The sequence below is a fragment of the Mytilus edulis genome, chromosome 9 (assembly GCF_963676685.1).
Source record: "Mytilus edulis chromosome 9, xbMytEdul2.2, whole genome shotgun sequence".
Classification (NCBI taxonomy): Eukaryota; Metazoa; Mollusca; class Bivalvia; order Mytilida; family Mytilidae; genus Mytilus; species Mytilus edulis.
The window spans coordinates 67984784-68009991 of NC_092352.1; the positions used below are offsets into that span (position 1 = coordinate 67984784).

Below are 25208 nucleotides of genomic sequence, written 5' to 3' on the forward strand. Positions count from 1 at the left end.
TGAATAATCATCCTTTTTTGTATTTAAGTACAGTATAGTATTAAAATTGTATAAAACTTTGTACAAATGAGTGTGTAAAATATATCAAAACATTGTGTTGAATAACAACGATTTTCTAATCCTTTTCCGACACTTCAGTCCCATTACGCCCCCATTCTCTATTTCTGAGTTCAACTCTTCTTATTTTACCACTGACCGTCTTTGGCAACTGGTCCACAAATTCCATCTATAAAACATCTTTCATTTTTAACAATTTGTTTAAATGTATATACACTAAAAGACATCAAGTAGCAGGAAAGAAAACAAAATTACTAAAATGAGCAACAATGAGCAACAATGCAAACTATGTATATGTTCCGGACCATATGAGTATTTGGACCATACGCGTATGGTCATGACCATATGGGTATGTATATACTCATATGGTCGGGGTAATTAACCCTCTGTTACAGTTTACTTTTAATATTTCTTAACTCCTCATATGGTATGACCGTTCATCAAAAAGACGCTATCATATAGGTATTTTAATTATTATATCTTAATAAAAAGATAAGCTAAATATAAATAAAAAGTTTCGCATGGTTAATTTTACTTAATTGTCAAATTTATAGTAAACACATTTTGTACCGATGGTCATTACCGATGGTCATTACCGATTTGTTATTACGAATGAATGTCAATATGTCGACTAAAAAAATTAAATTCCAATTTTTTTTTAATGAACCGTTGCACAAGCTAGAAGTCACTGGAAAGAAACATAGTTACAGCTTTTACATTAATGCTAGCAAGACAAATCTTTGTTTGGCTTGCTTTCTTTGTTTGTATCAATGTTTGCTCAAGCATGGCAATTAAGATAGGCGGGACTTCAGTTTGTATACATCATACTTAAATTTTATTGAACGTTATGTTTGAGGTTTAAAATTAAGGACACTTAATTTTAAAACATCACATGACAAATATTCTCACATGTTTCCTTACTTGTAAAAAAAACCCAATAATTGGTCAATGAAAGAGAAATATAAACCTTTTTCTTGTATGAGGCTGAGAAACTGGCCTTCCACAGTTTTGCGTCGAGTGCAAAAAATGTATATATGTTTATTAACTGTTATTTCAGTTATTTCCGTGTCTGCACTTCCATTATGTGACTCAAGAAAAAATTCCAAAACATGGGTAACAATTGTATTGAAAAGAGAAAATCGAGTGCACATTTTTATGTTAGGGTTTTTGAGATGAATATTTTGTCTTAAAAACGTACAAAGCAAGAGTATTTGATACATCATCTCGCTTCAGATTCTATCATTTTTATATAGCAAAGCTACAGGTTGACTTTATAACATAAAAAAATCACAGTACTAAAAGATGAAATATATAGGTCAAGTGAAATACATATGTAATGAATCACAAAATCAGAGTAGGTGTGTTCGAAAAGCATTTTTTTTAATAAAAGTTATAGACGACAGTCTTTTAAGTTGGATGATGACAATGCATATCTTCGAAAAAAAATTATCTTCCATTTCTACGATTGTGAAAATGAATTGGCGTAATAGGGAGATAATTTCGACGAATGTATTGTATATTTACAGGTAAGGAAACATGTGAGAATAATTGTCATGTGATGTTTTAAAATTTAGTGTCCTTTACCTCAAACATAACGTCCAATAAAATTTAAGTATCATGATGTATTCAAGCTGAAACCCCGCCTATCTTAATTGCCATGCTTGAGCAAACATTGATTCAAACAAAGCAAGCAAGCCAAACAAAGATTTGTCTTGCTAGCATTAATGTAAAAGCTGTAATTTAATTTGTCTTGTGAATATGGTGTATTGCAGTCATTTTATGATATTTGAGATCTAGAGCTTCTTAAAAATACCGTAGACATCAAAATGGCCAAAGACCTCGGCATCACTGTACGCAGCTGCAAAAAAGACTAGATTTCACTCGCAAACAAATGGTGTAAATGAAAAGGATCGTGCACAAATTAAGATAAAGTTTTTGTATTATTGAAACGTTTATGGTGTAATTTGATTTTTATTTACCTATATGGTCCAAATACTCATATGGTCCGGCCCGTTAATAACCAAACGAGTATTATACTCATATGGTCCAACCATATGAGTATACGCATATGGTCATGATCAAACGCGTATGGTCCAAATACTCATATGGTCCGGAACATATACAAGATTTAAAATCGTAACAAACTAAGCAACAAATAATCAATTTTAAAACTTATACAAAATAATATAAGATATATAATACCCTGTCGAAAACGGGAAAATATTGTCTGGCATTTTGATTACTTATTGTTTGCATATCAATTTGAAAACTGCGAATAATTTCAAAAGATGGTTTATTGTTATAATTTCAAAATAAATTTATTCAAGAACATATTTTCACAATTAGTCTTAGCACAAACACTCTATATCTTTATACGTAAAAAACACGAGTTTTCTTTGAGACAAATACAGTTAAAAGTAAAATATGCTATGCCTATGGTGAAATTGATTTCATTGTCGAGTACTAAATTATAATTATAGGTTTTGTCTTTAAGCCATAGGATTCAAATGAATTTTAGCAATGATTTATAGTGTTTAAGTAATGATGTACTATTAAGCTTATTCATCGGTGCAATCGTTAACATGTACTTTAATTTTGTATAGTTCTTACAGGTCTAGATCACAATATGCCTTAGTCTCTTATATTTAGTTTTTTAAATACACATGATATACCAAAACAATTTCACGAAATGTTAGGTATCCACAATAGATTTTTAACTGATTCAGTATGCTTACGAGGTTTATAAAAATCGAATAAGGACTGATTTATAATTTCAACGAGTGTGTCTTTTCCCGATGTTGACATCTTGACAGAATGTGATTAATGGGGTGATGCAACGCAGGATATATCCAGAGATTATCCAGTTCTAATTTTCATGCCATCTATTGCTTGATTATCTTTCAATAATTTTTCAATAACTATAACAGTAAAATACATAAATACTAGGTTTCTATTCAATTAATTTGAGTTCTATCTTTAAAAATAAAATTTAGAATGTGAAATTTAGAAAACAAAAATTTAGAAAATAAATTTAGAATGGAAGTGGGAATGTGTTAAAGAGACAACAACTTGATCAAAGGGCAGTAAATGTACTATGTTTGCATTTTAACCCGCCAGGGTTTCATGTTTGGCAATAAATATTATATAGTAAACAGCCGAATGCAACCAATGGGTTTTCAACACCACGAGCAAATCCCGCACTAGGAAGTAAAATATACATTTTAAGTTGTACCTTTCTAGGATATTTATAAGGTGCTGTGACAGACTTTACATGATTCTGTAGCTCTTCTGTTAACTTTTCTTTGTCGTGGTTAGAATATGGCTCTGTTAGAATTACAAATGCTTTTACTACCTACAATATACCACAAGAGAATTTATGTGTTTCAACAGTTTTTTTAAAGTCTATCAGTGAAAAATGTCATAATAAAACCTTTAAGCATCACATGTTGTCATAATTGTGAAATTTCATTGCGATGCGCATGTATTACAAAAAAAATGTAAATAAGACAAAACCGATATCGATTAATTTATGATACATTATCGTAGGAATCTTTTTTTGTGTGTAGCTGTCAGGAACAAAACAAATTCAATGTTTCAAAAGCATCAATTTGCCAAATAATTTACATTAATTTTTACTGGTATTTTAACAACATAAAAAACGATATTCTTGAAATTAGAATTTTGTATACCTCTCCTCTTACTTCATCCGGGCTGCTTACTACTGCCGATTCAAGAACTGCTGGATGTTCAATCAATGCACTCTCAACTTCAAAAGGACCTATTCGATATCTAAAGACAACTTGTTTTTATTATAACTGCAATATATACTAGCAGATTAATCCAAATCTTTAAGTTCATTTGTATAGAGGAACTTCAAATACAAGCACCAACTCGAAATAAAATGTGTATACCATGTTTATTGAATAATAAAATGTCTACATTACAAGTTTTAGAACAAATGATGAACAAAACGCTTATGTTGGCGTTTAACCAGGTATTAATGTTATACAAACTTTTATAGCCGACCATACGGTTTTGGTTTTTTCTCATTGTTGAAACCCGTACAGTTGCCTGTATTTGCTTACATCTACTCGATTTGAACTGTTGTGACTAGTTCATGACGTTGTCTTATTATACCACTCCTCTTTATTGTTATATCAAAACAGATTCATTGCTATATCAGTTGATTCAAATAATTTTTACGATTAATAGAGTGGAAGAATTGGTTCATGCATTTTAAACAAAATAATCCCCAAATCCCATATAAAAGGACATTACTTTTGTCTTAGCTTGAATCATGCATACCCAGACGACAACATGACATCATCATCACGTCCAATAAACCAAATGTAGTCATCTTCATCCATTTTCCCACGGTCACCAGTTAAGTAAAAGTCACCTTTAAAGACGGCTTTATTTCTGTTGTCATCATCCTGGAAGAATTTAATGCTTATGGTTGTAATTTTATGTCCCAAAAAAATATTTTGTCCTTAACATTAATGTTACTGAATGAACCATATATAAAATCGTTTTACAATAATATCGAACTTCAATATAAATTCGTTTAAAGGCAAGTCCACAAAACCCGCAAAACCGAACGTTAACAATAACAACTAACGGAACAAACGAAAAAAAAGTCGTGTACAATTTTGCACAAACTACGATTAAAAAACGTTCTCAAGAGAAAATACACAAGACTGTTGATATCTTGTCCTCAAATTACTCTGTACAAAGATTGATTTGATTAAAATTCAACCCCAAATGCAATCAATATTCTTTCGTGATGTCACCATGGTGATGCAAATGGTCAGATAAACTCATAATGCAGAAGCAGCTTCAGTAATTATATTGAATAAAAATACGAAAAAAAGATACCATTAGAGTACACTTAATTTTCTAGTTTTGATCATGCTTATTCCACAAAGTAATAAAAAGTATGGGTCACCGGACTTTTTTTTCACGCTACTAGGTGTGCAAAGTTTTTTATTCATGGATAATTTTGTGTGATACAATGACATGAGAATATTGAGATCAATGAGAGAAGATAGCTCGTTTAACATTCTTTCAGATAAGTTAAAAATTTAATGTGGTCATCGGCATTGTTTTCTAACTTCATAATAAACTAAGTAAATACATTTAAAAAAAAAAAAACTTTATTTGAGTTATCTACATCCCTTTCTATCTCAGTTGTAATCACAGTATGTGGCAAAGGTCTTACACATGAATTACATACTACTCACAAAATGTGTTCATTTCATAAAAGATCTAGACCCAATTGCTATTTCACAATCCAAGATAAGGAAGACACCCCAACTTCCTTAAGTTGGTTAAACCCTAAATATTGATATCTTTCAAAACTAGTTCAAACGAAATGTCGCCATAAAGATGTTCAGCTTCATATTCATGTCGACATAAAAATCTAAATCTGAGCACTTTCGAACCTGGTATTTTAGTTTAAAGGATATTAGAAATTCGCTTTGTGTACTAGTATTTGCAATTTGATATAAAACTCTAAATCGTTGCAATTTCATATATAAAAAAACAATATTATGTAACAAACATAAAAACCCAATAACAACGTTAAATCTTAAACGAATCAAGTTTCTCAGTCGAACAATGTTTTTTGTACATTTAATTTTCATAAGTGCGAATTGTTCTATTTATTATTAATACAACATACTATTATCACTTACGACATAATGGGAAAATAATCCCATTGGTCGAACAGGTTTTACTCTAACGCCAATCACACCTTCAGTGTTTCTAGGTAACACACTGCCATCATTATCAACTATCTACAAAAACATGTTTTTAAACGTCAAATTGTATCAATAATGCTTGTTTCAAATCGTATCCAGTATATTAACTGTACAGGCCTACCATTTTTCACAAGACATAATTTTATAACAACTAAATAATTCACGTGCTGTGTTCCAAAGTGAAATATAAAATGGCATTAAAAATTCAAACAACACATTAGATAATATCATGCGTGCGAATCTTGCTGTTCGGTGTGAGCCAATGCTCCGTGTTGGACCGTATCTCGATCTATGATGGTTTACTTTTATAATTGTGACTCGGATCGAGAGTAGTCTTATCGGCACTCAAACCAAATCATCCTTTATCTATACAAGTCTGTATCTCAGGATAATTTTATAGAGGAACTTCTAAGGAAGAAAGATAAGAAGTCAGCAATATCCTTTAACTTAAATTTCCGCTATAAAGATGATGTTCTCTCACTTAATAATTCAAAATTTGGTGACTATGTTGAACGCATCATTCCCATCGGACTAGAGATAAAGCATACAACAGATACAGTTAGGTTTGCCTCTCATCTTCACTTACATCTAAAAATTGACAGTGTGAGTCGGTTGCAAACTAAACTTTACGACAAAAGAGATGATTCCAGCTTCCCAATTGTGAAGTTTTCATTTTTATGTAGCAACATTCCAGCATATGAAGTATATTTCTCCCAATTGATACGATATATCCGGGCTTGCATTTCCTATCATGATTTCCTTTTTTAAGGAAGCTTCTAAACCAAGAGTTCCAAATAGTGAATTGAAATCATCTTCGTTAATTTTACGGACGCAATCACGAATTGGTTGACCGTTATAGAATAACCATTTCACAGATGATATCGGATTTGTTCCTTATGTCGTTACTACAATCCACTTCCCTTTCACCACGAATGTAACTTTCCGAATTATACTATTTACCGGATTTGTATAACATGAGTAAAACGACGGGTGGAGCAGAATCTGCTTACCTCTCCGGAGCACCTGAGATGATCCCCAGTTTTTGAAGGGGTTCGTGTTGTAGTCTTTAGTTTTCTATGTTATGTTTAGTGTATTATTATTTGTCTTTTTATTTTTTAGCCATGGTGTTGTCAGTTTATTTACATATATCCCCATTTTGTATTGTTATTGGTAACATTAGACTGACCTCTAAATCAATTCCAGGCGCTGCCTTCCCCATAGAACCTGGTCTTATTTCAACACATGGATATGTACCACATAAAAAAGTCTGAAAAAAAAACAATTAATATAAATAAAATAAAACCGAATACACACGTTTTCAGGTATAGACCTAACTGCATTTGAGTGTCTAATTATTTGCATTGTGAAAACTTTAAGATTTTAATCATATCAACATAATATTAATAACTATATACGATGTTTGGACTATCAGTAAAATGTAATTAATTTCCATCAGGAAACAGCTTTGTCAACAGTTGTTTTGAAAAATCTATCCACGAGCTTAGGAATACATTATCTTAGGTTATGAACATGAATTTAAAAACGTTTCACATCAAGTGGGAAATATAACATGCATATTCTGAACAAATATTATTTGTAATGTGTACGAAATTGCACGGTAACGGATTTTGAATGTTTTAAACTTTTTTTATCGTTTGCAGTAAGGTTTTTATTCATAGTTCTCATGTTTTTTTTATTTCACAAAGTGCAGTAAAGATGAAGATAGCTTATCATGCACCTGAAATGTAAAACTTACAATGTACGCAGAGCAACACAACAACATCAAAAGTCTTAACCCTTGCTTGAGTTGGAGCACCATTTATCAATTTTAAGTGTTCTATTTTACAAATACGTACCCCATAGATATTCGAACCCACACCTATTTTCTTTCGCAATACGAAATCTGTCATTACTTTGTTTTTTGTTTGTAAATAACTTTGATTACATAATTATTATTTAAAACATATTTCATACATTGAAGATCGATACTTTTGTTATACTTATTAGAGATGTTTTAAAAACTAATATTATAGATAATGAACGATCTTACTGTTTCAGTTTGTCCGTAACCTTCATATAAATTCAAACCTGTACCATCATGCCATTCTTTAAGCAGTTCTGGGTTCTACAAAATGCACTTGAAACATCAATAGATGCTTTCAATAACATCTATTTCGTTTTAAATTTTTTTTTATGTATATTGTTGTATCCGTCTGGTGAGGTAAGCCTTTTCGAACTAATTTTTATAGTTTGATCTTTTGTTTTACTGGTACGTGACTTCTAAGTGGGGTAGGGATCCCGCTTGCATGTTTAACCCCGCCAAATTATATATGTATGTGCCTTTTCAAAGTCAGGAGGTTGTAATTCTGTGGAAAACGCTGTCGTTCGTTGCTGTGTTACATATTATTTGTTTTTCGTTCATTTTATTATACATACATAGGGCAGTTTTTTTTCTCGTTTAAATTGATTTACATTTGTTATTTTGAGGCCTTATACAGTTGACTAAGCGGTATGGGCTTTGTTAATTTTTGTGTCATTTGGTCTCTTGTGAAGAGTTGTCTCATTGGCAATCATACCACATCTTCTTTTTTGAAATTCCTACATATCATATTTAAACAAAAGGACTGTACGTATCAAACCATCTATTTTTTAAGTTTTCATAACCGATTAAATAAATTTGAAACAAAAATTTGTTCGCAAGTGCAAACCTCCGTATCACTTCAGGGCTTGGTTTATAGTTGTTTTCATCTACGCCATTCGGTCTTTACATCTACGTCACTCGGTCTGTACATCTACATCATTCGGTCTGTACATCTACGTCATTCAGTCGTTATATCAACGTCATTTGGTCTTTACATCTACGTCATTTAAATCTACGTCATTCAGTCTTTACATCAACGTCATTCAGTCTCTAGAGGTCTACGTCATTCGGTCTTTACATCTACGTCATTCGGTCTGTACATCAAAGTCAGTCGGTCTCTACATTTACGTCATCGGTATCTACATCTACGTCATTCGGTCTGTACATCTACGCCATTCAGTCTTTACATCTACGTCATTCGGTCTTGACATCTAAGTCACTAGGTATGTACATCTACGTCATTTGGTCTGTCCATCTACGTCATTCGATCTGTACATCTACGTCATCGGTATCTACATCTACGTCATTCGGACTGTACATCTACGCCATTAAGTCTTTACATCTACGTTATTCGGTCTTTACATCTACGTCATTCAGTCTTTACATCTACGTCATTCGGTCTGTACATGTACGTCATTTGGTCTGTTCATCTACGTCATTTGGTCTGTCCATCTTCGTCATTCGATCTGTACATCTACGTCATTCAGTCTGTACATCTACGCCATTAAGTCTGTACATCTACGTTATTCGGTCTTTACATCTACGTTATTCAGTCTATACATCTAGGTCATTCCGTCGTACATCTACGTTATTCGGTCTCTACATCTACGTCATCGGTCTCTGTACAATATTTGTCTCATTGACAATCAGAAAACATTATCTTAATTTTATTTTGGGGCAATTTATACATGCCCTTTTTATTGATCAACTTTATGTTTGTAACTTACAACAGGTTCTCCAGCACCGATACAAAGCAAATTTTTCGATAAACTGTATCTGTGGAGTGGCTGTTTTACTAAATGTCTATACACAGTTGGTGGTGCACAGAAATTAGTAAGAGGATACTTATCTAAAATCTGCAAAAGAAAATATATAATTAAAGAACTCACACTATTCTTCCACATTTCAATTATTGAAATAAATAGTTATTCAAATTTGAAATTAATATCCGCATAACAATTGAAAGACGAATTAAAAAAAATGAAACAACAAAATGGAAACTAGAAAATGCAATGAAATTCAAAAAAAATAAGCATGTAATAAGAGAATTTTAAAACAAAATAAATTATTCAGATATAGGGGAATATTTGTTCAATTTCTCCCTGTCATATATAATACAGATTTCCATTAATGCATAATCGCTATCAGCAGAGCCATATGAAAATGCTATAGAAAGTAATTCAAACTTTTAAGGTTAAATCTTCGATCTTTATTACCATCTACTGTTTTTGTTTTTTTTCTATGCATATACCTGCAGCGTTCTTTCTGGGTCAAATTTATCAGAATTGTGAATAAAAATACAGGCTCCTCTGATCCATGGTGCAAACAGACTAGTCCAAGCGGCTTTTGCCCACCCAGTATCAGACATATTCCACATCATACCATTATGGTCTATATTTAACATGTACCTTAGTAAAAGAAATCCAGATAATTGAATGTAACATTCAGGTTTAATAAAACACATATAAAAAGCTCAGTATTTAGCCTTTCCGACTTTTTTTAACCTTTACAAAATTAATATCGCTAGAATTTATTTTATGTTTCTAATAGTTTACATGAACATGATAATAGATTGCTAGCATACTGTGTATAACAGATTTTATTGTTAGTTAACTCATGTCTTAATTATTCTTATTGTTTTAGATCTCCTTTTTGAATTTTTTCGTTTTTAGTTTCATGTGCCCATTAGATCTAATCGCTGGTGATGGGGAAATAATCAGATCTAATTACTTAGAAAACAAAAAATTCTATTACTAATTCTGGCAAGGATTTGAAAATGTTACTGTTTGATTAAATATGCTATTTCAAAATTAGACAATTATTTATTTAGATAGACTGGTACTATAACCTTTCATTTGATCATATCATGCAATGTATGTCTATAATAGTTATCAAAGGTACCAGGCTTATAATGTAATACACCAGACGAGTTTCTTTAACATAAGACTCATCAGTGACTCTTAGAATAAAAAAGTTGAAAAGCCAAAACAAGTACAAAGCTGAAGTGCATCTATGACCCGAAATTCCAAAAAAAAATGTGATAAATACGGTTAAGGTTGTCTATGACTTGGATAATAAATCCTTAGATTTTCGAATAATTCATATTCATATATTTACTAGTATATAAAATACAATCTTATAATTAACCTTGCTGTTATAGAATGTCCATATCCATAACTACCATGAGTATGTAATGCCATTTTAGGTGCACCTGTTGTACCACTGGTGAAAAACAATGTCATTGGGTCACTAGATTTCGATTTAATCGTCTGAAATTCACAAAAAAATAAATGTTTCTACAATTTAAAAAAAAGCTTTGATATCAATAAAATTACAAATAAGAAAAAGTACAGAAAATATATATCAAAATATTTTTTTTTTCCCATTACAAGGTTGACAGGACAAGCTAACGGTAAACAGATAAGAGGTCATTTTGCTAGCTAATAATAGTGAAATTTGGCAATGGGGATGTACGTAAAGACATCATTATCAACAAAAGAACATTTCTAGAAATAAACATGTGAAAATATATAACTTCAAAGATAATAATAGTATTATAAAGATTAAAGGATCTCGATTGTATGATTTCAGCTTTGTAGTGCGTCAGTACTTAGTTTACAACTTCATCAAGCAAAGTTGACGTAGCCGAACCTAGTTATTATTTAATACTTTGTATTCTATTGAAGAGGTGTCTTGTATGTCATATTGGTTAACTTGGGCTAATAGATAACGTTTTTGTCTCAGTAAATTAAGTATATAAATCTTTAAAGAGATTTGTAAGTATTGAACATGCACGTAATTAAATCTTATCTATTTTTTTAACAATAACGATTTTCTCTGAATGCAAATACAAAAAAAGGACGCTATATATAAAAGAGGGACGAAAGATACCAAAGGGACAGTCAAACTCATAAATCTAAAACAAACTGACAACGCCATTGCTAAAAATGAAAAAGACAAACAGAACAAGTGAAACTGCGAGCTACTGCTCACTGATGATACCCCCGCCGCAAGTGGATAATATTAATAATGTAAAAATATGCAAGTGTTCGGTAAACAGGAAGTTGTCAAGTGATGAATCTGAAAACGCATCACACGGTATAGCTGACTTATATAAATCCTGAAACCAAATTTCAGAAATCCTTGTATTGTAGTTCCTGAGAAAAATGTGACGAAAATTTTCAACTTGGCTATCATGTGTAAAATCATACAAGTGTTCGGTAAACAGTAAGTTGTCGAGTGATGAATCTGAAAACGCTTCACACGGTATAGCTGACTTATATAAATCCTGAAACCAAATTTCAGAAATCCTTGTATTGTAGTTGCTGAGAAAAATGTGACGCAAATTTTCAACTTGGCTATCATGTGTAAAATCATACAAGTGTTCGGTAAACAGGAAGTTGTCAAGTGATGAATCTGAAAACGCATCACACGGTATGGCTAACATATATAAATGTTGATACCAAATTACAGAAAGGGTGGATGTGTAGTTCCTGAGAAAAATGTGACGAAAGTTTCATGGGACGGACTGACTGACGGACTGATGGACTGACGTACTGATGGACGGACGGACTGACGGACGGACTGACAGACAGAGGTAAAACAGTATACCCCCCCCCTTTTTTTAAAGCGGGGGTATAAAAACAATAGTACACATGACACAACATAGAAAACTTAAGAATATATAAGAGGGACGAAAGATACCAGAGGGACAGTCAAACTCATAAATAGAAAATAAACTGACAACGCCTGGCTAAAAATGAAAAAGACAAAGAGACAAACAATAGAACACATGACATAACATAGAAAACTCAAAAATACGCAACAAAAACCCCACCAAAAACTAGGGGTGATCTCAGGTGCTCCTTAAGGATAAGGAGATCCTGCTCCACAGGTGGCACCCGTCGTATTGCTTATGTTATAGCAAATCAGGTAAATAGTCTAATTCAGTCAGTCACATTCATGAAGGGAAGGGCATTGAAGTGAAGACGTAAGGAACATATCCGATATCATTTGTTAAACGGTTATTCCATAACGGTCAAGCAACTCGTGATGGCTTCAAGGGATTATTAGTCTCCTTGTGAGCAGCAACCCTAATTCAAGAAAATCATGATAGGAAATGCAAGCACAGGAATATCGTATCAATTGGGATATATATACCCCGTATGCATGTGCTGCTGGAATGTTGCTACTTAGAAAAGAAAAGTTCACATTTGGAAAGCTAAAATCATCTCTTTTGTCGTCAAGTTTTGTTTTCAACCGACCCTCATTTTCAATTTCTAGATGCAAGTCAAGATATGAGGCCGACTCAACTGTTGTAACCTATATCTCTAGTTCGAGGGGATAGATGCGTTCAACATAGTCACCAAATTTTGAATTATTTAGTGAAAAAACGTCATCTATATTTAATATTATAATTGTCTGTATTTGGATCACACCTCTATTGTGCTCTTTCCAATAAAATATTGAAATTGAAATATAGCGGAAAGTAGAGTTAAAGGATATTGCTGACTTCTTATCTTTCTTCCTTAGAAGTTTCTATACAACAAACATGCTGTATGAAGTCAGCCTCTTAATAATAAAGAAACAAGTCGGCAAGAAGAGTGGCACAATTGGTTTCCATTAGAATGCCGGTAGTCTGTTGAAAAAAACGTCTTTCGAACGTAACAAATATGTTGTCAATAAAAAAAATCAAGCATCTTTATAATGTCAGTTTCAGAAAATAATTTGTTTGAATCAGAGTGATCCTTTACAAATTAGGATATAAGCTATATAACTGTAACAGGATCGATTAATTGTTTGCAGTGGTTGTTGACTGCGAAGGTCTAGAGACAAATATTTGAAGCAAAATCAATTCACAAAGATAGACTTTTATAAAATGGCGAAATTTACAAACCATCCAGTGACATATATTTGTTTTAGAATATTACTAATTTCGACACGATTAAACACAGGCACTTGTCAACAAAAGTAGGCGTGTAGAAAAATCAATTTATATTTACGACATAACAATTTTTAGTGGATTGAGAACTGAGAAATTGGCATACAACGGAATTTCGCGACCGGCTGCCATTTTTTTTAATGCGAGTTAAGTACTTTGTGTTGTATTAAGGTATATAGGGGGAAATTCTGAGACAAGTGCCTGTGCGATGAAAGCAGGAATCCAATCAAATTTATAGATTTGTTTGTAACAAGTTTTTTCATTATTTACTTCTCTAAGGAGGCGGAGCCAGACTGTGGATTATCAACTTCTGAGATGGAAGTTAGAGCACTGGTGTAAGTTCCTACTTTCATCTGATTTTCCAACCACATACGGTCAATGACAGGATTGGAGAGTGCAAATACTAAAAAAATAATTCAGTTAACGCACTCCTCTAAAAATAACCGAAGTAAATTCACTTGGAGATTAAACGGAAAATTTACCATTCATGTTACAACATCTAATATAACCTCAATGATAAAACTCATTAGTTAAGATCTGTCTTCGTATTGATTTGCTTAAATTTCCATCAACAAGACAGCAGAACGTCATTATGTATCATTAATTTCAATAACCTGCCTTGATATAGAACTAGTTACATCGTTCAAACGTTCGTTAAGGATACTGGGTTTACAACAATTACACTATTATCACTGAATATGTAGGCAAAAAAACACCAAAAACGTTTTTAAAAAAAAACACCATCGGATATACCTCAAATTTTGCTGGAGCTTCATCCATCAAACTCCCAAAATGTGCCCATCCTGACCTGAAATAAAGTAATGTTAATCATATGATTATTCATAAGCAAAGAGTAACAAACCCATTGATTTTAAACTACTTTTTTCAGAATTTCTTTAACGCTTCGACGTATATGTCTTCAGTTCAATGACCACAATAAAAAAGGTACATATACATGTATCATGAATTACATTGTATCAAAAAAATGGGTGCATGTACATGTATCATGAATAACATTTTAGCCAAATGATAGGTACATGTAAATGTATCATGAATAAACTTCCAACGATATAATAGTTGCATGAACATGTATCATGAATAAACTGTCACGGATATTATAGGTCCATGTACATGCATCATGAATACCATTTCACCGATATAATTGGTACATGTACATGTATCATGAATAACATTTCTCCAATATAATAGGTACTTGTATATGTATCATGAATAACATTTCACCAATATAATAAATAGAGATTAATACATGACCTTTTCCATATCAGCCTGGGTATCATCCCGAGACCCCCATATCAGCCCTAGACGGACAATTATAGTATATTTGATTCATAATTTAACTTCTTTATAAAGTTTTTGACTGTTTTAGTGATTGCATTTGTTTATTTGCCTTACATGAAACTATTGTCGGAAGTATAATATGATATATATAAGTATATTACTCCGTATCGGGCTGATATGTGGGTCACGGGATGATACCCAGGCTGATATGGAAAAGGTCATGTATTAATCTCTGTGTATCGTGAAAAAGATTTCACCAGTATAATAGGTACATGTACATGTATCATGAATAACTTTTCACCGATATAAAAAGTTAAATCACAAATATTCAAAACAGATAGTCCCTAATCAAATGGCAAAATCAAAAGCACAAAAACATCAAACGAAAGAAACAACAACGATAGCTGCATGTAAATGTATCATGAATACCATTTCAACGATATAATAAGTACATGTACATCTATCATGAACATTTCAACAATGTAATAGGTACATGTACGTGTATCGTGAATAACATTTCACCAATATGATAGGTACAAGTATATGTATCATGAATAACATTTCACAAATATAATGGGTACCTTGTATCTGATTTGTCACCGACAAATATTTTTTGTGGACAATCTTCTAAGTGTTTGGTTGCCTGAAATAAATTAGTATTGCTAAATGGTATGTTTAATATGGAAACACATACAATGTAGCCATACATAGTCATTAAAGGTACAAGGTTTATAATTTGATACGTTAGACGCGTGTTTCGTCTACATAAGACTCGCCAGTGACGCTCATATCAGAATAGTTAAAAAGTCAAACAAGTATAAAGTTGAAGAGATGAGATAAGATAAGATCATCATTTTTTTCGACTAATTCATACTTTTGCAAACAGTAAATTTTTAAAAATTACAATATAATTGATATATTCCTGTCAACACTGAAGTGCTGACTACTGGGCTGAAGATACCCTCGGGGACGAAACGTCCACCAGCAGTGGCATCGACCAAGTGGTAGAAAGCGTATAACGATCAACAAGACAGCAATCGGCCTGCATGTCTTTGTCTTCTATATTTTAGAACAATGTATAAGTGGGCATTCGGTTCAACAATTAAGGAACATTTGATCAGTAGGTAACGATTGTTTTTTTTTTATGAAAGTGAAAAGTTGTTAGTTCAGTTTAATATTTTTAATCCATAAGTAGTTCTACGGTTGATTATGTGTAAACTTACTTTTTAAAGCATTTCCAAAGATTCTTTTCTTAAAATATCAAACTTGTTAGTACGTAAATTTTAAAAAAAATACACAATACATTTTCATGGAGTATAAAGTTATCAAAGGGACCAGGATTATAATTTAGTACGCCAGACGCGCGTTTGTCTACATAAGACTCATCAGTGACGCTCATATCAAAACAGTTATAAAGCCAAACCAGTATAACCTCGATGGAAAATTGTGGTTCGCAGTTACAATTATATTCCTTTGAAGTAAAACACCTTTGAGTTTGACTGAATTGTTATAAAAAATCATAGGACATTATTTCGTCTTTTCCTTGCATTCAGTATCTACGAACAAGGCATATTAAATGTTTCACAAATATCCAAGCGTGACTTTTAACACAAACATGCATTCCATACGTGTCAGTATTTATAGCTAGAGATGTTGCGTTAAACGGCTTCAATCACACATATAGGCAATTGAAGACGTTTAGAGGTCAACATTTTGGTTTGAAATCAATAGATTAACGTCCATACAATATCAAGATCTGAATAACATCGAATCAAGAAAGTTATTTAACTAGCTGAGAGAAACGCCTTCCATAAATTTAAGCCCTAAAACAGCGGTGACGTTCCTTTGCTTAATGTCAAAAAGTAAAATCACAAAAATACTGAACTCCGAGGAAAATTGAAACATGTTGGATGTAAATGAGGTGTATGAGAACCCCGCATAACCTTAGTGTTTTTTTCTAAATATATAGATTAAAAAGTTAAAATCACAAAAATAATGAACTCCGGGAAAAATTCAAAAAGGAAAACTCTCTTATCAAATGGCAATATCAAAAGCTCAAACACATCAAACAAATGGAAAAAACTGTCGTCATGATCGTATTCTTGATTTGGTACAGGTATTTTCTTATGTAGAAAATGGTGGAAAAATGGTTTTAAGGCTATCTTAATCACTCACTTGTATGACAGTCGCATCTAATTTCATTATATTGACAACGATTATCTTAATCACTATAAAACAAACAAAAATGAAGCAAAGAAACACAAACTTCTCAAAAAATCTAAATACCAGACTTGTGTTAAACAGGTAAATTAATCATACTATTACTATTACCTGATCTACATTGTCTACACTTGAAACATCTGCTATGATTAATTTGGCACCTGCTGATTTAGTTCTATGTTTGATGTCATTTGGTCTCAACAGGATTGTACCTGGGCTTAGTACAATTCCTGCAATGTATCAAATGAACATAACATTCTGTATAATTTTATTCATTTCAATTACAGTGTAATTTCTCTCATACTAATTGAAGTCGTTTTGAAACATGTTTCGCCATTTAAAAAAATTTAAAAAGGGCCGAATAATTCCTTATTATTCTGTACTAGTTTTACATCCCTGACATTTTGTATCACCAGCATAAAAAAAAATGAAGCAAAAAACAAAAACAATTATATTTATGATGTTTTTAATACGATATCGTATAAAAGGTATATATCTGTCAAGGTGAAGTGTTAATCACATCCCTCCCTTAAGTCCCCACCAATAACCACCCTTCTATCCACATCCGCGTCATTGACAACGGGTAAGTAAGAAGTGAATGTATGAAACTTTGAATTGAAATTATGGCTTTATTTGAAGCGAAGAGAATATGTATATCAAAATAGCTGAATTAACTTTAATGCACCAACTGCACGAATTCAATTAAAGTTTTATCTAACGCTTCAAAGAAGGTAGTAAAAAGCTTCTTAAATCATAATGATTAAAGAACGTCTTTATTACGATAAGTTTTAATTTGGTTTGAAACCATTGGTTACTATATCCCTAATCAATATTTCAAAAGTCACCTTCATTGTATTTGTTTATTATGTATATATACGTTTTGTTACATTCTGAAATTCGATAATTAATTTACTTAAATTTTGTTAGTTTTTCATACCATTAAATTGTAATTTGCACGGGTAAAGTCGACCCTTAAGTTAAATGGATTTGGCTATTCTTTTCATGATACTTTTGGTAATAATAATAATAATAATAATAATAATAATAATAATAATAATAATAATAATAATAATAATAATAATAATAATAATAATAATAATAATAATAATAATAAGAAGAAGAAGAAGAAGAATAATAATAATAATAATAACAACAAAAATCATAATAATATTATCAGCAACAACAATAATATTGATGATAATAACAATTACAATAATAACAACAATAACAACAACAATATCAATAAAAAAACAATAATAATAATAATAATAATATTAAATCTAATTTATTTGAGTGCCACACATATATTAGGTACTTGTTTTATATGCATTATACATTTTGTTGTCTTAACTGTGTCATGGAGAAAGCTAACCCAGAAATGAGAATAGAACGTAGAAAAAAAACAGCTTATTGTACTTCCATTTATTGCTGATTTGGGTATATGTTGTTTTTATGGTTTCCTTTTAATTTGTATATAAAACGTATCCATAGCAACCACTAATATGTACAATAAATACAATAAAGTCAATCTTTAAAGATTATGATATACATATGATATATAATTGGGTTCCGCATACTTTCCTTTTAACAAAGGGATGTTTTCAACATGATTATTTTAAAGTTCCACATGAAGTAACACATCAATTATTAAAAAATATATATATTTATTCTTATAACTTGGAAGAATCAATGAAGATGACGTATTATCTATCCAGAGTACTGCGATGAACTTCAACACTCTTTTAAAAATGTAAGTTGTTTTTGAAATATAAGTAAATTAAATGATGTTATGGCTTTTTGAAAAATTTTATAAAGAAAAGTGAAGTCAAAAATATACTTTGATAATGTTGCTTCTAAATTGAAACAGGAAAATTTTTGCACGTATGACCATTTCTCTTCGATTGTAAAATATATCTGTATATCTTGTTAGCAAAATTGGGGGCGATCTACGCCAAGCGTAAAACAAAAATTTTACAGAAGCGATTTAATATTATACTAGAACACTTCCGCGAAATCGCGGGCATTCAGAGCGTGGTTGAAAGTATGTAAAGTGTTGTACGAAGAATTTTGTAAAAGATTTAATGACTTGAGAATTTCAGGAAAAGTATCAAAAGTCGTAGGTACGTTGGACAGGAAAATGTTTTATATTTAACCCTCCTCCTTTATTTCCAAAATTCCCTTTTTTTGTTTTCTATTAATTTCATTATGAACATACATTTAGTTTATTATGAACATTCAAGTCGGGAGCCTGTAATTCAGTGGTTGCCGTTTGTTTGTGTGTTTCATATTTGTTTTTCGTTCATTTATTTGTACATAAATAAGGCTGTTAGTTTTCTCATTTGAATTGTTTTACATTGTCATTTCGGTGCCTTTTATATCAGACTATTCAGTACGGCTTTGCAGTATCGGCTTTGCCCGATGTTGAAGGCCGTAAGGTGACCTTTAAATGTTAATTTAGATGTCATTTTGGTCTCTTAAGGAGAGCTGTCTCATTTGGCATTCATACCACATCTTCTTTTTTTTTGGTAAAATATTTAATGACTGGAGAATTTCAGAAAAGGTGTCAAAAGTCATAGGTAATTTGGGACAGGATAATTGTTTTTCTAGCCTGGCTCCTCCTTTTTCCACAAAAAAATCCCTTTTTTTTTGTTTGTTCTCTATTTATTTTAATGACACATGAATAATTTTAGCGCTTATCTGTATATTATGAACATTCATAAAGGGGGGTCGGAGCAGAGGCGGATTTAGGGGGGACAGGGGACCGGGTCCCCCCTTTTCTGGAAAAAAAAATGGTTGCTTATATAGGGAATCACTGAAGCATGAACGGAGCGGGCCCCCTCTTAGGCAGTCAACGGGCCCCCACTTATGAAAATTTCTGGATCCGCCACTGAGGAGGGGTCCTGATCCCGATATCCTGTGCTTAAAAACATGAAATTCAGAGGTTCCGAATTCAATACAAATTAAATATCTCGACATCCCGAAATTCGAAAAAAGAAATCCCGGATCCCGGAATGGTCAATCCTGAAATTTTGATCTTAAAAACACCCGTCCCCGACGTCCCGAAAAGAACCTGTCCCCCCCCTTTCTTTCATTACTATAAATAACGTGTATTTTCTTTTTACATTCAATTCTCAGTTTAATAATCGATCCACGGCGGTCATTGAGATATTACTGTGAAAGTACTTTTATTCGTGGGGTACCAATTTTCGTGGTTTTCGTGGATGACGTTATCCACGAATTTAAGTGTCCAACGAAATAAAACAAACATTGTCCAAATCAAGACATGGAAAGATCCCATGTAGGTTTGACTACTGATATGATCTAGAGAATATATTGAATAACGCCAAATCTGAAAATGCTATATAGTAGTCATAGGGCAAACGCGCTATGAACTACAACTCCATGAAGGAGTATACCCATTTAATCTTTCAGAACATTAACTGTACAACTTTTGATCTTTTAATTCTCATAAAAATATTTTTGATCGATGAAAGTCAGATTTCCGGTATTCGTATGCTTGTATGATAAAGTGTTCATTTTATATCCTCAAAATTCTCGTACATATCGGAAATAATAATTTTATGCTGAGCTTAATTTTGATAGGAATTATTTAACATTAAGATACGTTTATAGCATTTGTTTTTGTGTACTGTTTTCTTTAGGTGACATGTTTATGGCCTAATTAACACCTTTAATGGTTTTAAATCTGTTGATCACTTTATCTAGGGTTAATTAGTGTTGTCACTACGATTTACCATTTTACCGGGTCAATGTTTACTTTGCAATTTTCCTCAATCAAGACAATTTGTAACCTTCGTTTCTAAAGCTTCAATTTTCCATTTTTTTTTTAGAAAACTAAAATCCACGAATTTAAAAACCCACGAACATGTAAATATTTCTCAAACCACGAAAATTGATACCCATGAATTAAAGTACTTTCACAGTATACAGACCCTCTCTATTTAATAAACTCTGTGACCGCATTTGATAGTAAACTTGAAAGTGATATCAGACAGAAAATACACTTATTCGTAGTATATATTTGTATGTTCAAAGTATACAGAAAAACGCAAACCGGGTATAATCTGACTTCAAATTTCGTCCAATGACGGATATCAGACAGAAAATACACTTTATTCGTGGTATATATATGTTTGTTCAAAGTATACAGAAAAACGCAAACCGGAAGTCTAATCTGACTTCAAATTTCGTCCAATAACGGATATCAGACAGAAAATACACTTTACTCGTAGTATATATATGTATGTTCAAAGTATACAGAAAAACGCAAACCGGAAGTCTAACCTGACTTCAAATTTCGTCCAATGACGGATATCAGACAGAAAAAAACACTTTATTCGTAGTATATATGTCGTGTAATGTTATTATTTTGTACATGTTATTACTTGTACAAACATTGTGTACAATTAATTACTTGTATGACGCCATCATACAGGTTATTACTTGTACAAATACAATTGTACATGTAATTATTTGTCCAATTTTTATTGAGAAAAAGATAATAACTTGTACAAATCATTATTCCACCTTGGCCTATTTCCTGACTACAATAAAACTTTCCCTTTAAACAAATAATTTATTAAGTGCATCAGTATAAACATTTTAGATTTTTTTTATTTGATAAATATGGTAGCAAATTTGTACAGTTGAGTAGGGTATTAAAGGATAAAAATGGAAAATATCAAATAAAATAAAATGTACACGACATATATATGTTTGTTCAAAGTATACAGAAAAACGCAAACCGGAAGTCTAATCTGACTTCAAATTTCGTCAAATGACGGATATCAGACAGAAAATACACTTTATTCGTAGTATATATATGTATGTTAAAAGTATACAGAAAAACGCAAACCGGAAGTCTAATCTGACTTAAAGTTTCGTCCAATGACGGATATCAGACAGAAAATACACTTTATTCGTAGTATATATATATGTATGTTCAAAGTATACAGAAAAACGCAAACCGGAAGTCTAATCTGACTTAAAATTTCGTCCAATGACGGAAACATATCCGGACGCCTTTTTTCTCGTTTTTCTCCCAAAATAACTCAATCTGAATAATCATATGAATGGATGACAAATGCGATTATGCACTGTACCTATAGGAAACAGAGGCATGATGCTTAATTTATTGTGGAAAGAAGAGAAGCGACACACAAAATGAAGTCTTCTCGTTTAATAGTATAGAAGATAATAATCTTATGCATTGGCGTATATTTGTAAGTGGGTCTCATTGGGGTCTAAGCGTGACGCGAGATTGCCTATTTTTTTTATAAGCGTGACACGTGAAAGTCAAATTATTGTGTCGTGAAAAGGTGAAATGAGGTCTAGCGGGACAAGGGAAATTACCAAAAAAATGAGAATTGCTTACGTATATATAATGTAAGCGGGATACGGGAATCTGACAAAACAGTAAGCGGGATCCGGGATCAGAACCCCCCAATGAGACCCTCTGTTTAGCCGCATTGATGCCTCAGGCTATGGATGGTTCACATGAACCAAGAAGTCAACGCGCTCTCGTGCTGATATGATATTTCGGAATTTTTTTTCTGTAAACTTACTGTTGACAAAAATCATATTTGTTTTTATATTTATGTAGTAATGTTATACTTTGAATAAGAATATTTGAAATTCAGTTATCATGCATTATATCATTGCACGATTTAAATTACTTTTAACGAAATACAACATCGTTAGTAAACCTAAGATGTCTTACATTTAAATTGACACTTCCAGATAAAGGTGAACGTTGGTACATATCAAAACTTTTAAACCCGCCGCATTTATTTGCACCTATCCTGAACCTGATGTTCAGTGGTTGTCGTTTGTTAATATGGTTCATAAATGTTTCTGGTTTCACGTTTTTTATATAATTAGACCGTTGTTTTTTTCCGTTTGAATGGTTTTCACCCAGTCATTAGTTGTGGGTCCTTTATAGCTTGCTGTTCGGTTTAAGTCAAGGCATCGTGTTGAAGACCGTACTTTGACCTTGAATGGTTTGCTTTTACCAATTATGACTTGGATGAAGAATTGACTCATACCACATCTTCTTATGTCTAATGTCTATTAATCATGTTAATTACAAACCTGCTCTTATTGCTGCCAAATTTATAATCCACCACTCTGGGATTTTAGGTAAAATGACAATTAATTTGTCTCCCACTTTCAGCTTACAGTGATTTTGAAGTATGTTAGCAGCTCTGAAAGTAAAGTAATTAATAATGTGAAAATAAAAATTTAGCCTGCAGTTGAATGTTGTTCAGTTCGATATCAAATCATCTAAATAGAAAAAGTAGAGAAAAAAAATTAATTTGTCAAGTGAAAGTTATACATTGTCCTGCTGTTTTAAAACAACATCATAAACGCCTCTTTAAAGCAAGACACATTGTCTGCCGCAACAATTCAAGGTGCATACAGTATTCGTCAAAGCACCTTGTTGTTGGCGTGTAAGTTAATAAGACTGTCGATATTTTCTGAACAAAAATGTAAATGTTGAGTTTTGTTCTGCAACAATGTTTAACGAAACTATATAAACAATCTTGAATTAACTTACCTTTTAGAAAGCTGACTTAATTCCGAAAATGTCCATTTCAGTTCTTTCCCGCTATCATCAATCCACCAAAACGCTGGATGGTTTGGATTCCTCTATCAAAATGGAATAAAAGCGCATGACCAAAGTACTATAAAATCTATTACAAATGAGGACAAACTGTAGAATATCGTTCATGAAATAGCCTCAAAACCTCCCACTTACTGTACCTTATAATAAAAATTCGTATTTGTTTGTTCAAATTTCTTGAATATTTAGTTTTTGTTTTGCCCATTTCTTTAGTAGTAGTTTAATCGTCAAAAAAACTATTGTTTATGTTTTGTGAAAATAAATATAAAATTAAGATATAAATAGGTTTTCGTCATGTATTATTGCTGTAACACATATTCCCACGACTATTGTCATAATTCATAAATGCAGAAACTTACAATTTTGCTCACTGCCCACTGGTCAATAATATCACTACAGAAGTTGAAATAATCCGGTAGACGTTCGTTTGACATCAATTTCCTATGTAGTTGATAGTCTTTAAAATCGGCGGGAATGTGTGGCATTTCAGCGATACCTCGAACTGATGGACAAACACAGATTCTTGACATACATAACAGTTTGTTCCTAGCTGATTGTCGAATATGTGGCAACTTTTGTTTGTATGAAACATGACGAAAATAGGTCGTGATGATAGCCCGTTTCATCTGAAATAAATTGAAATCATTATCAATATAGCAATATTATAAAGTATTATCATTTATAAAAAAGCGCAGCACTTACATAGGAATTTTTTTTTTAAATATTCTCAAGTAAGTTGGTAATTATTTTTTGAATATTTTCCTACCAATTTTTAATACTTACTCACATGGTCAGTTTTGTAAAATTTAGAAATATGTAAATGAATACATTCAAAATAAGCTTTCCATTCATGTCTGTTGTTCAATTTGCTGTTTGCACAACTTTTCAGTTTTACCCGTGAAGTGACACGCAAATAACTCATAATTTGGAGAATTTAGTCTGGGTTAGAGGATATTCCCTTTTCTGTGCACTGGTTGTATTTACACATCCTCAATCGACAAGAATTCGGACGGGTGATCAAATACTAGCTTCTATGCTGTTGAAGTCCTGATAGTGACTTTGAGTTGAAGAACAGCAATATATGCGCTGTTCCCTTGCTTTTGGGGCTTTTTCTGTGAATAGATACTGAGGTTGCATCATGGATATATACCCAATGTCCTTACTTTTCTATTACGTCACATACGTGTACGCTGTCATATCTTCTGCATGCTCAAGAATGTTGTCTATTTTAGAGAGTTTAATTTATCGACATCAATATACTTATGAAATGTTTGCTACTGGACGTTGTCAAATGTTATCTAACCTTTTAGACAAACATGTTTTGAAAATTACAACTCGATCAATATCAATTATTTGATATATAATAACGATTACATATTGCATCTTTTCATCAACCATTTCCGTTGCTGTACTGTTCCAATCACTATT

General features: G+C 32.0%; 2 protein-coding genes across 2 annotated transcripts in view; one reads left to right on the forward strand and one right to left on the reverse strand.

Annotated features, from left to right (window-relative positions):
* Positions 1-25208, reverse strand: part of LOC139488858 (acyl-coenzyme A synthetase ACSM3, mitochondrial-like) — a 26060-nt gene continuing 852 nt past the window's right edge. Inside the window, exons 2-17 of the mRNA XM_071274808.1 lie at positions 24140-24406; positions 23715-23806; positions 23249-23361; positions 17249-17367; positions 15499-15560; positions 14372-14426; positions 10825-10946; positions 9929-10085; positions 9405-9533; positions 7867-7941; positions 7003-7083; positions 5751-5852; positions 4363-4490; positions 3747-3846; positions 3290-3409; positions 1-226 (exon numbers count right to left, since the gene is read on the reverse strand). Coding sequence (XP_071130909.1) covers positions 116-226; positions 3290-3409; positions 3747-3846; positions 4363-4490; positions 5751-5852; positions 7003-7083; positions 7867-7941; positions 9405-9533; positions 9929-10085; positions 10825-10946; positions 14372-14426; positions 15499-15560; positions 17249-17367; positions 23249-23361; positions 23715-23806; positions 24140-24406 — 1833 coding nt within the window. The 3' untranslated portion in view covers positions 1-115. The remainder of the gene's footprint in view (positions 227-3289; positions 3410-3746; positions 3847-4362; positions 4491-5750; positions 5853-7002; positions 7084-7866; positions 7942-9404; positions 9534-9928; positions 10086-10824; positions 10947-14371; positions 14427-15498; positions 15561-17248; positions 17368-23248; positions 23362-23714; positions 23807-24139; positions 24407-25208) is intronic.
* The window catches only part of LOC139488859 (uncharacterized), a 22967-nt gene continuing 16576 nt past the window's right edge, over positions 18818-25208 (forward strand). Inside the window, exon 1 of the mRNA XM_071274810.1 lies at positions 18818-18887. Within this exon, the coding sequence (XP_071130911.1) occupies positions 18862-18887 (26 nt within the window). The 5' untranslated portion in view covers positions 18818-18861. The remainder of the gene's footprint in view (positions 18888-25208) is intronic.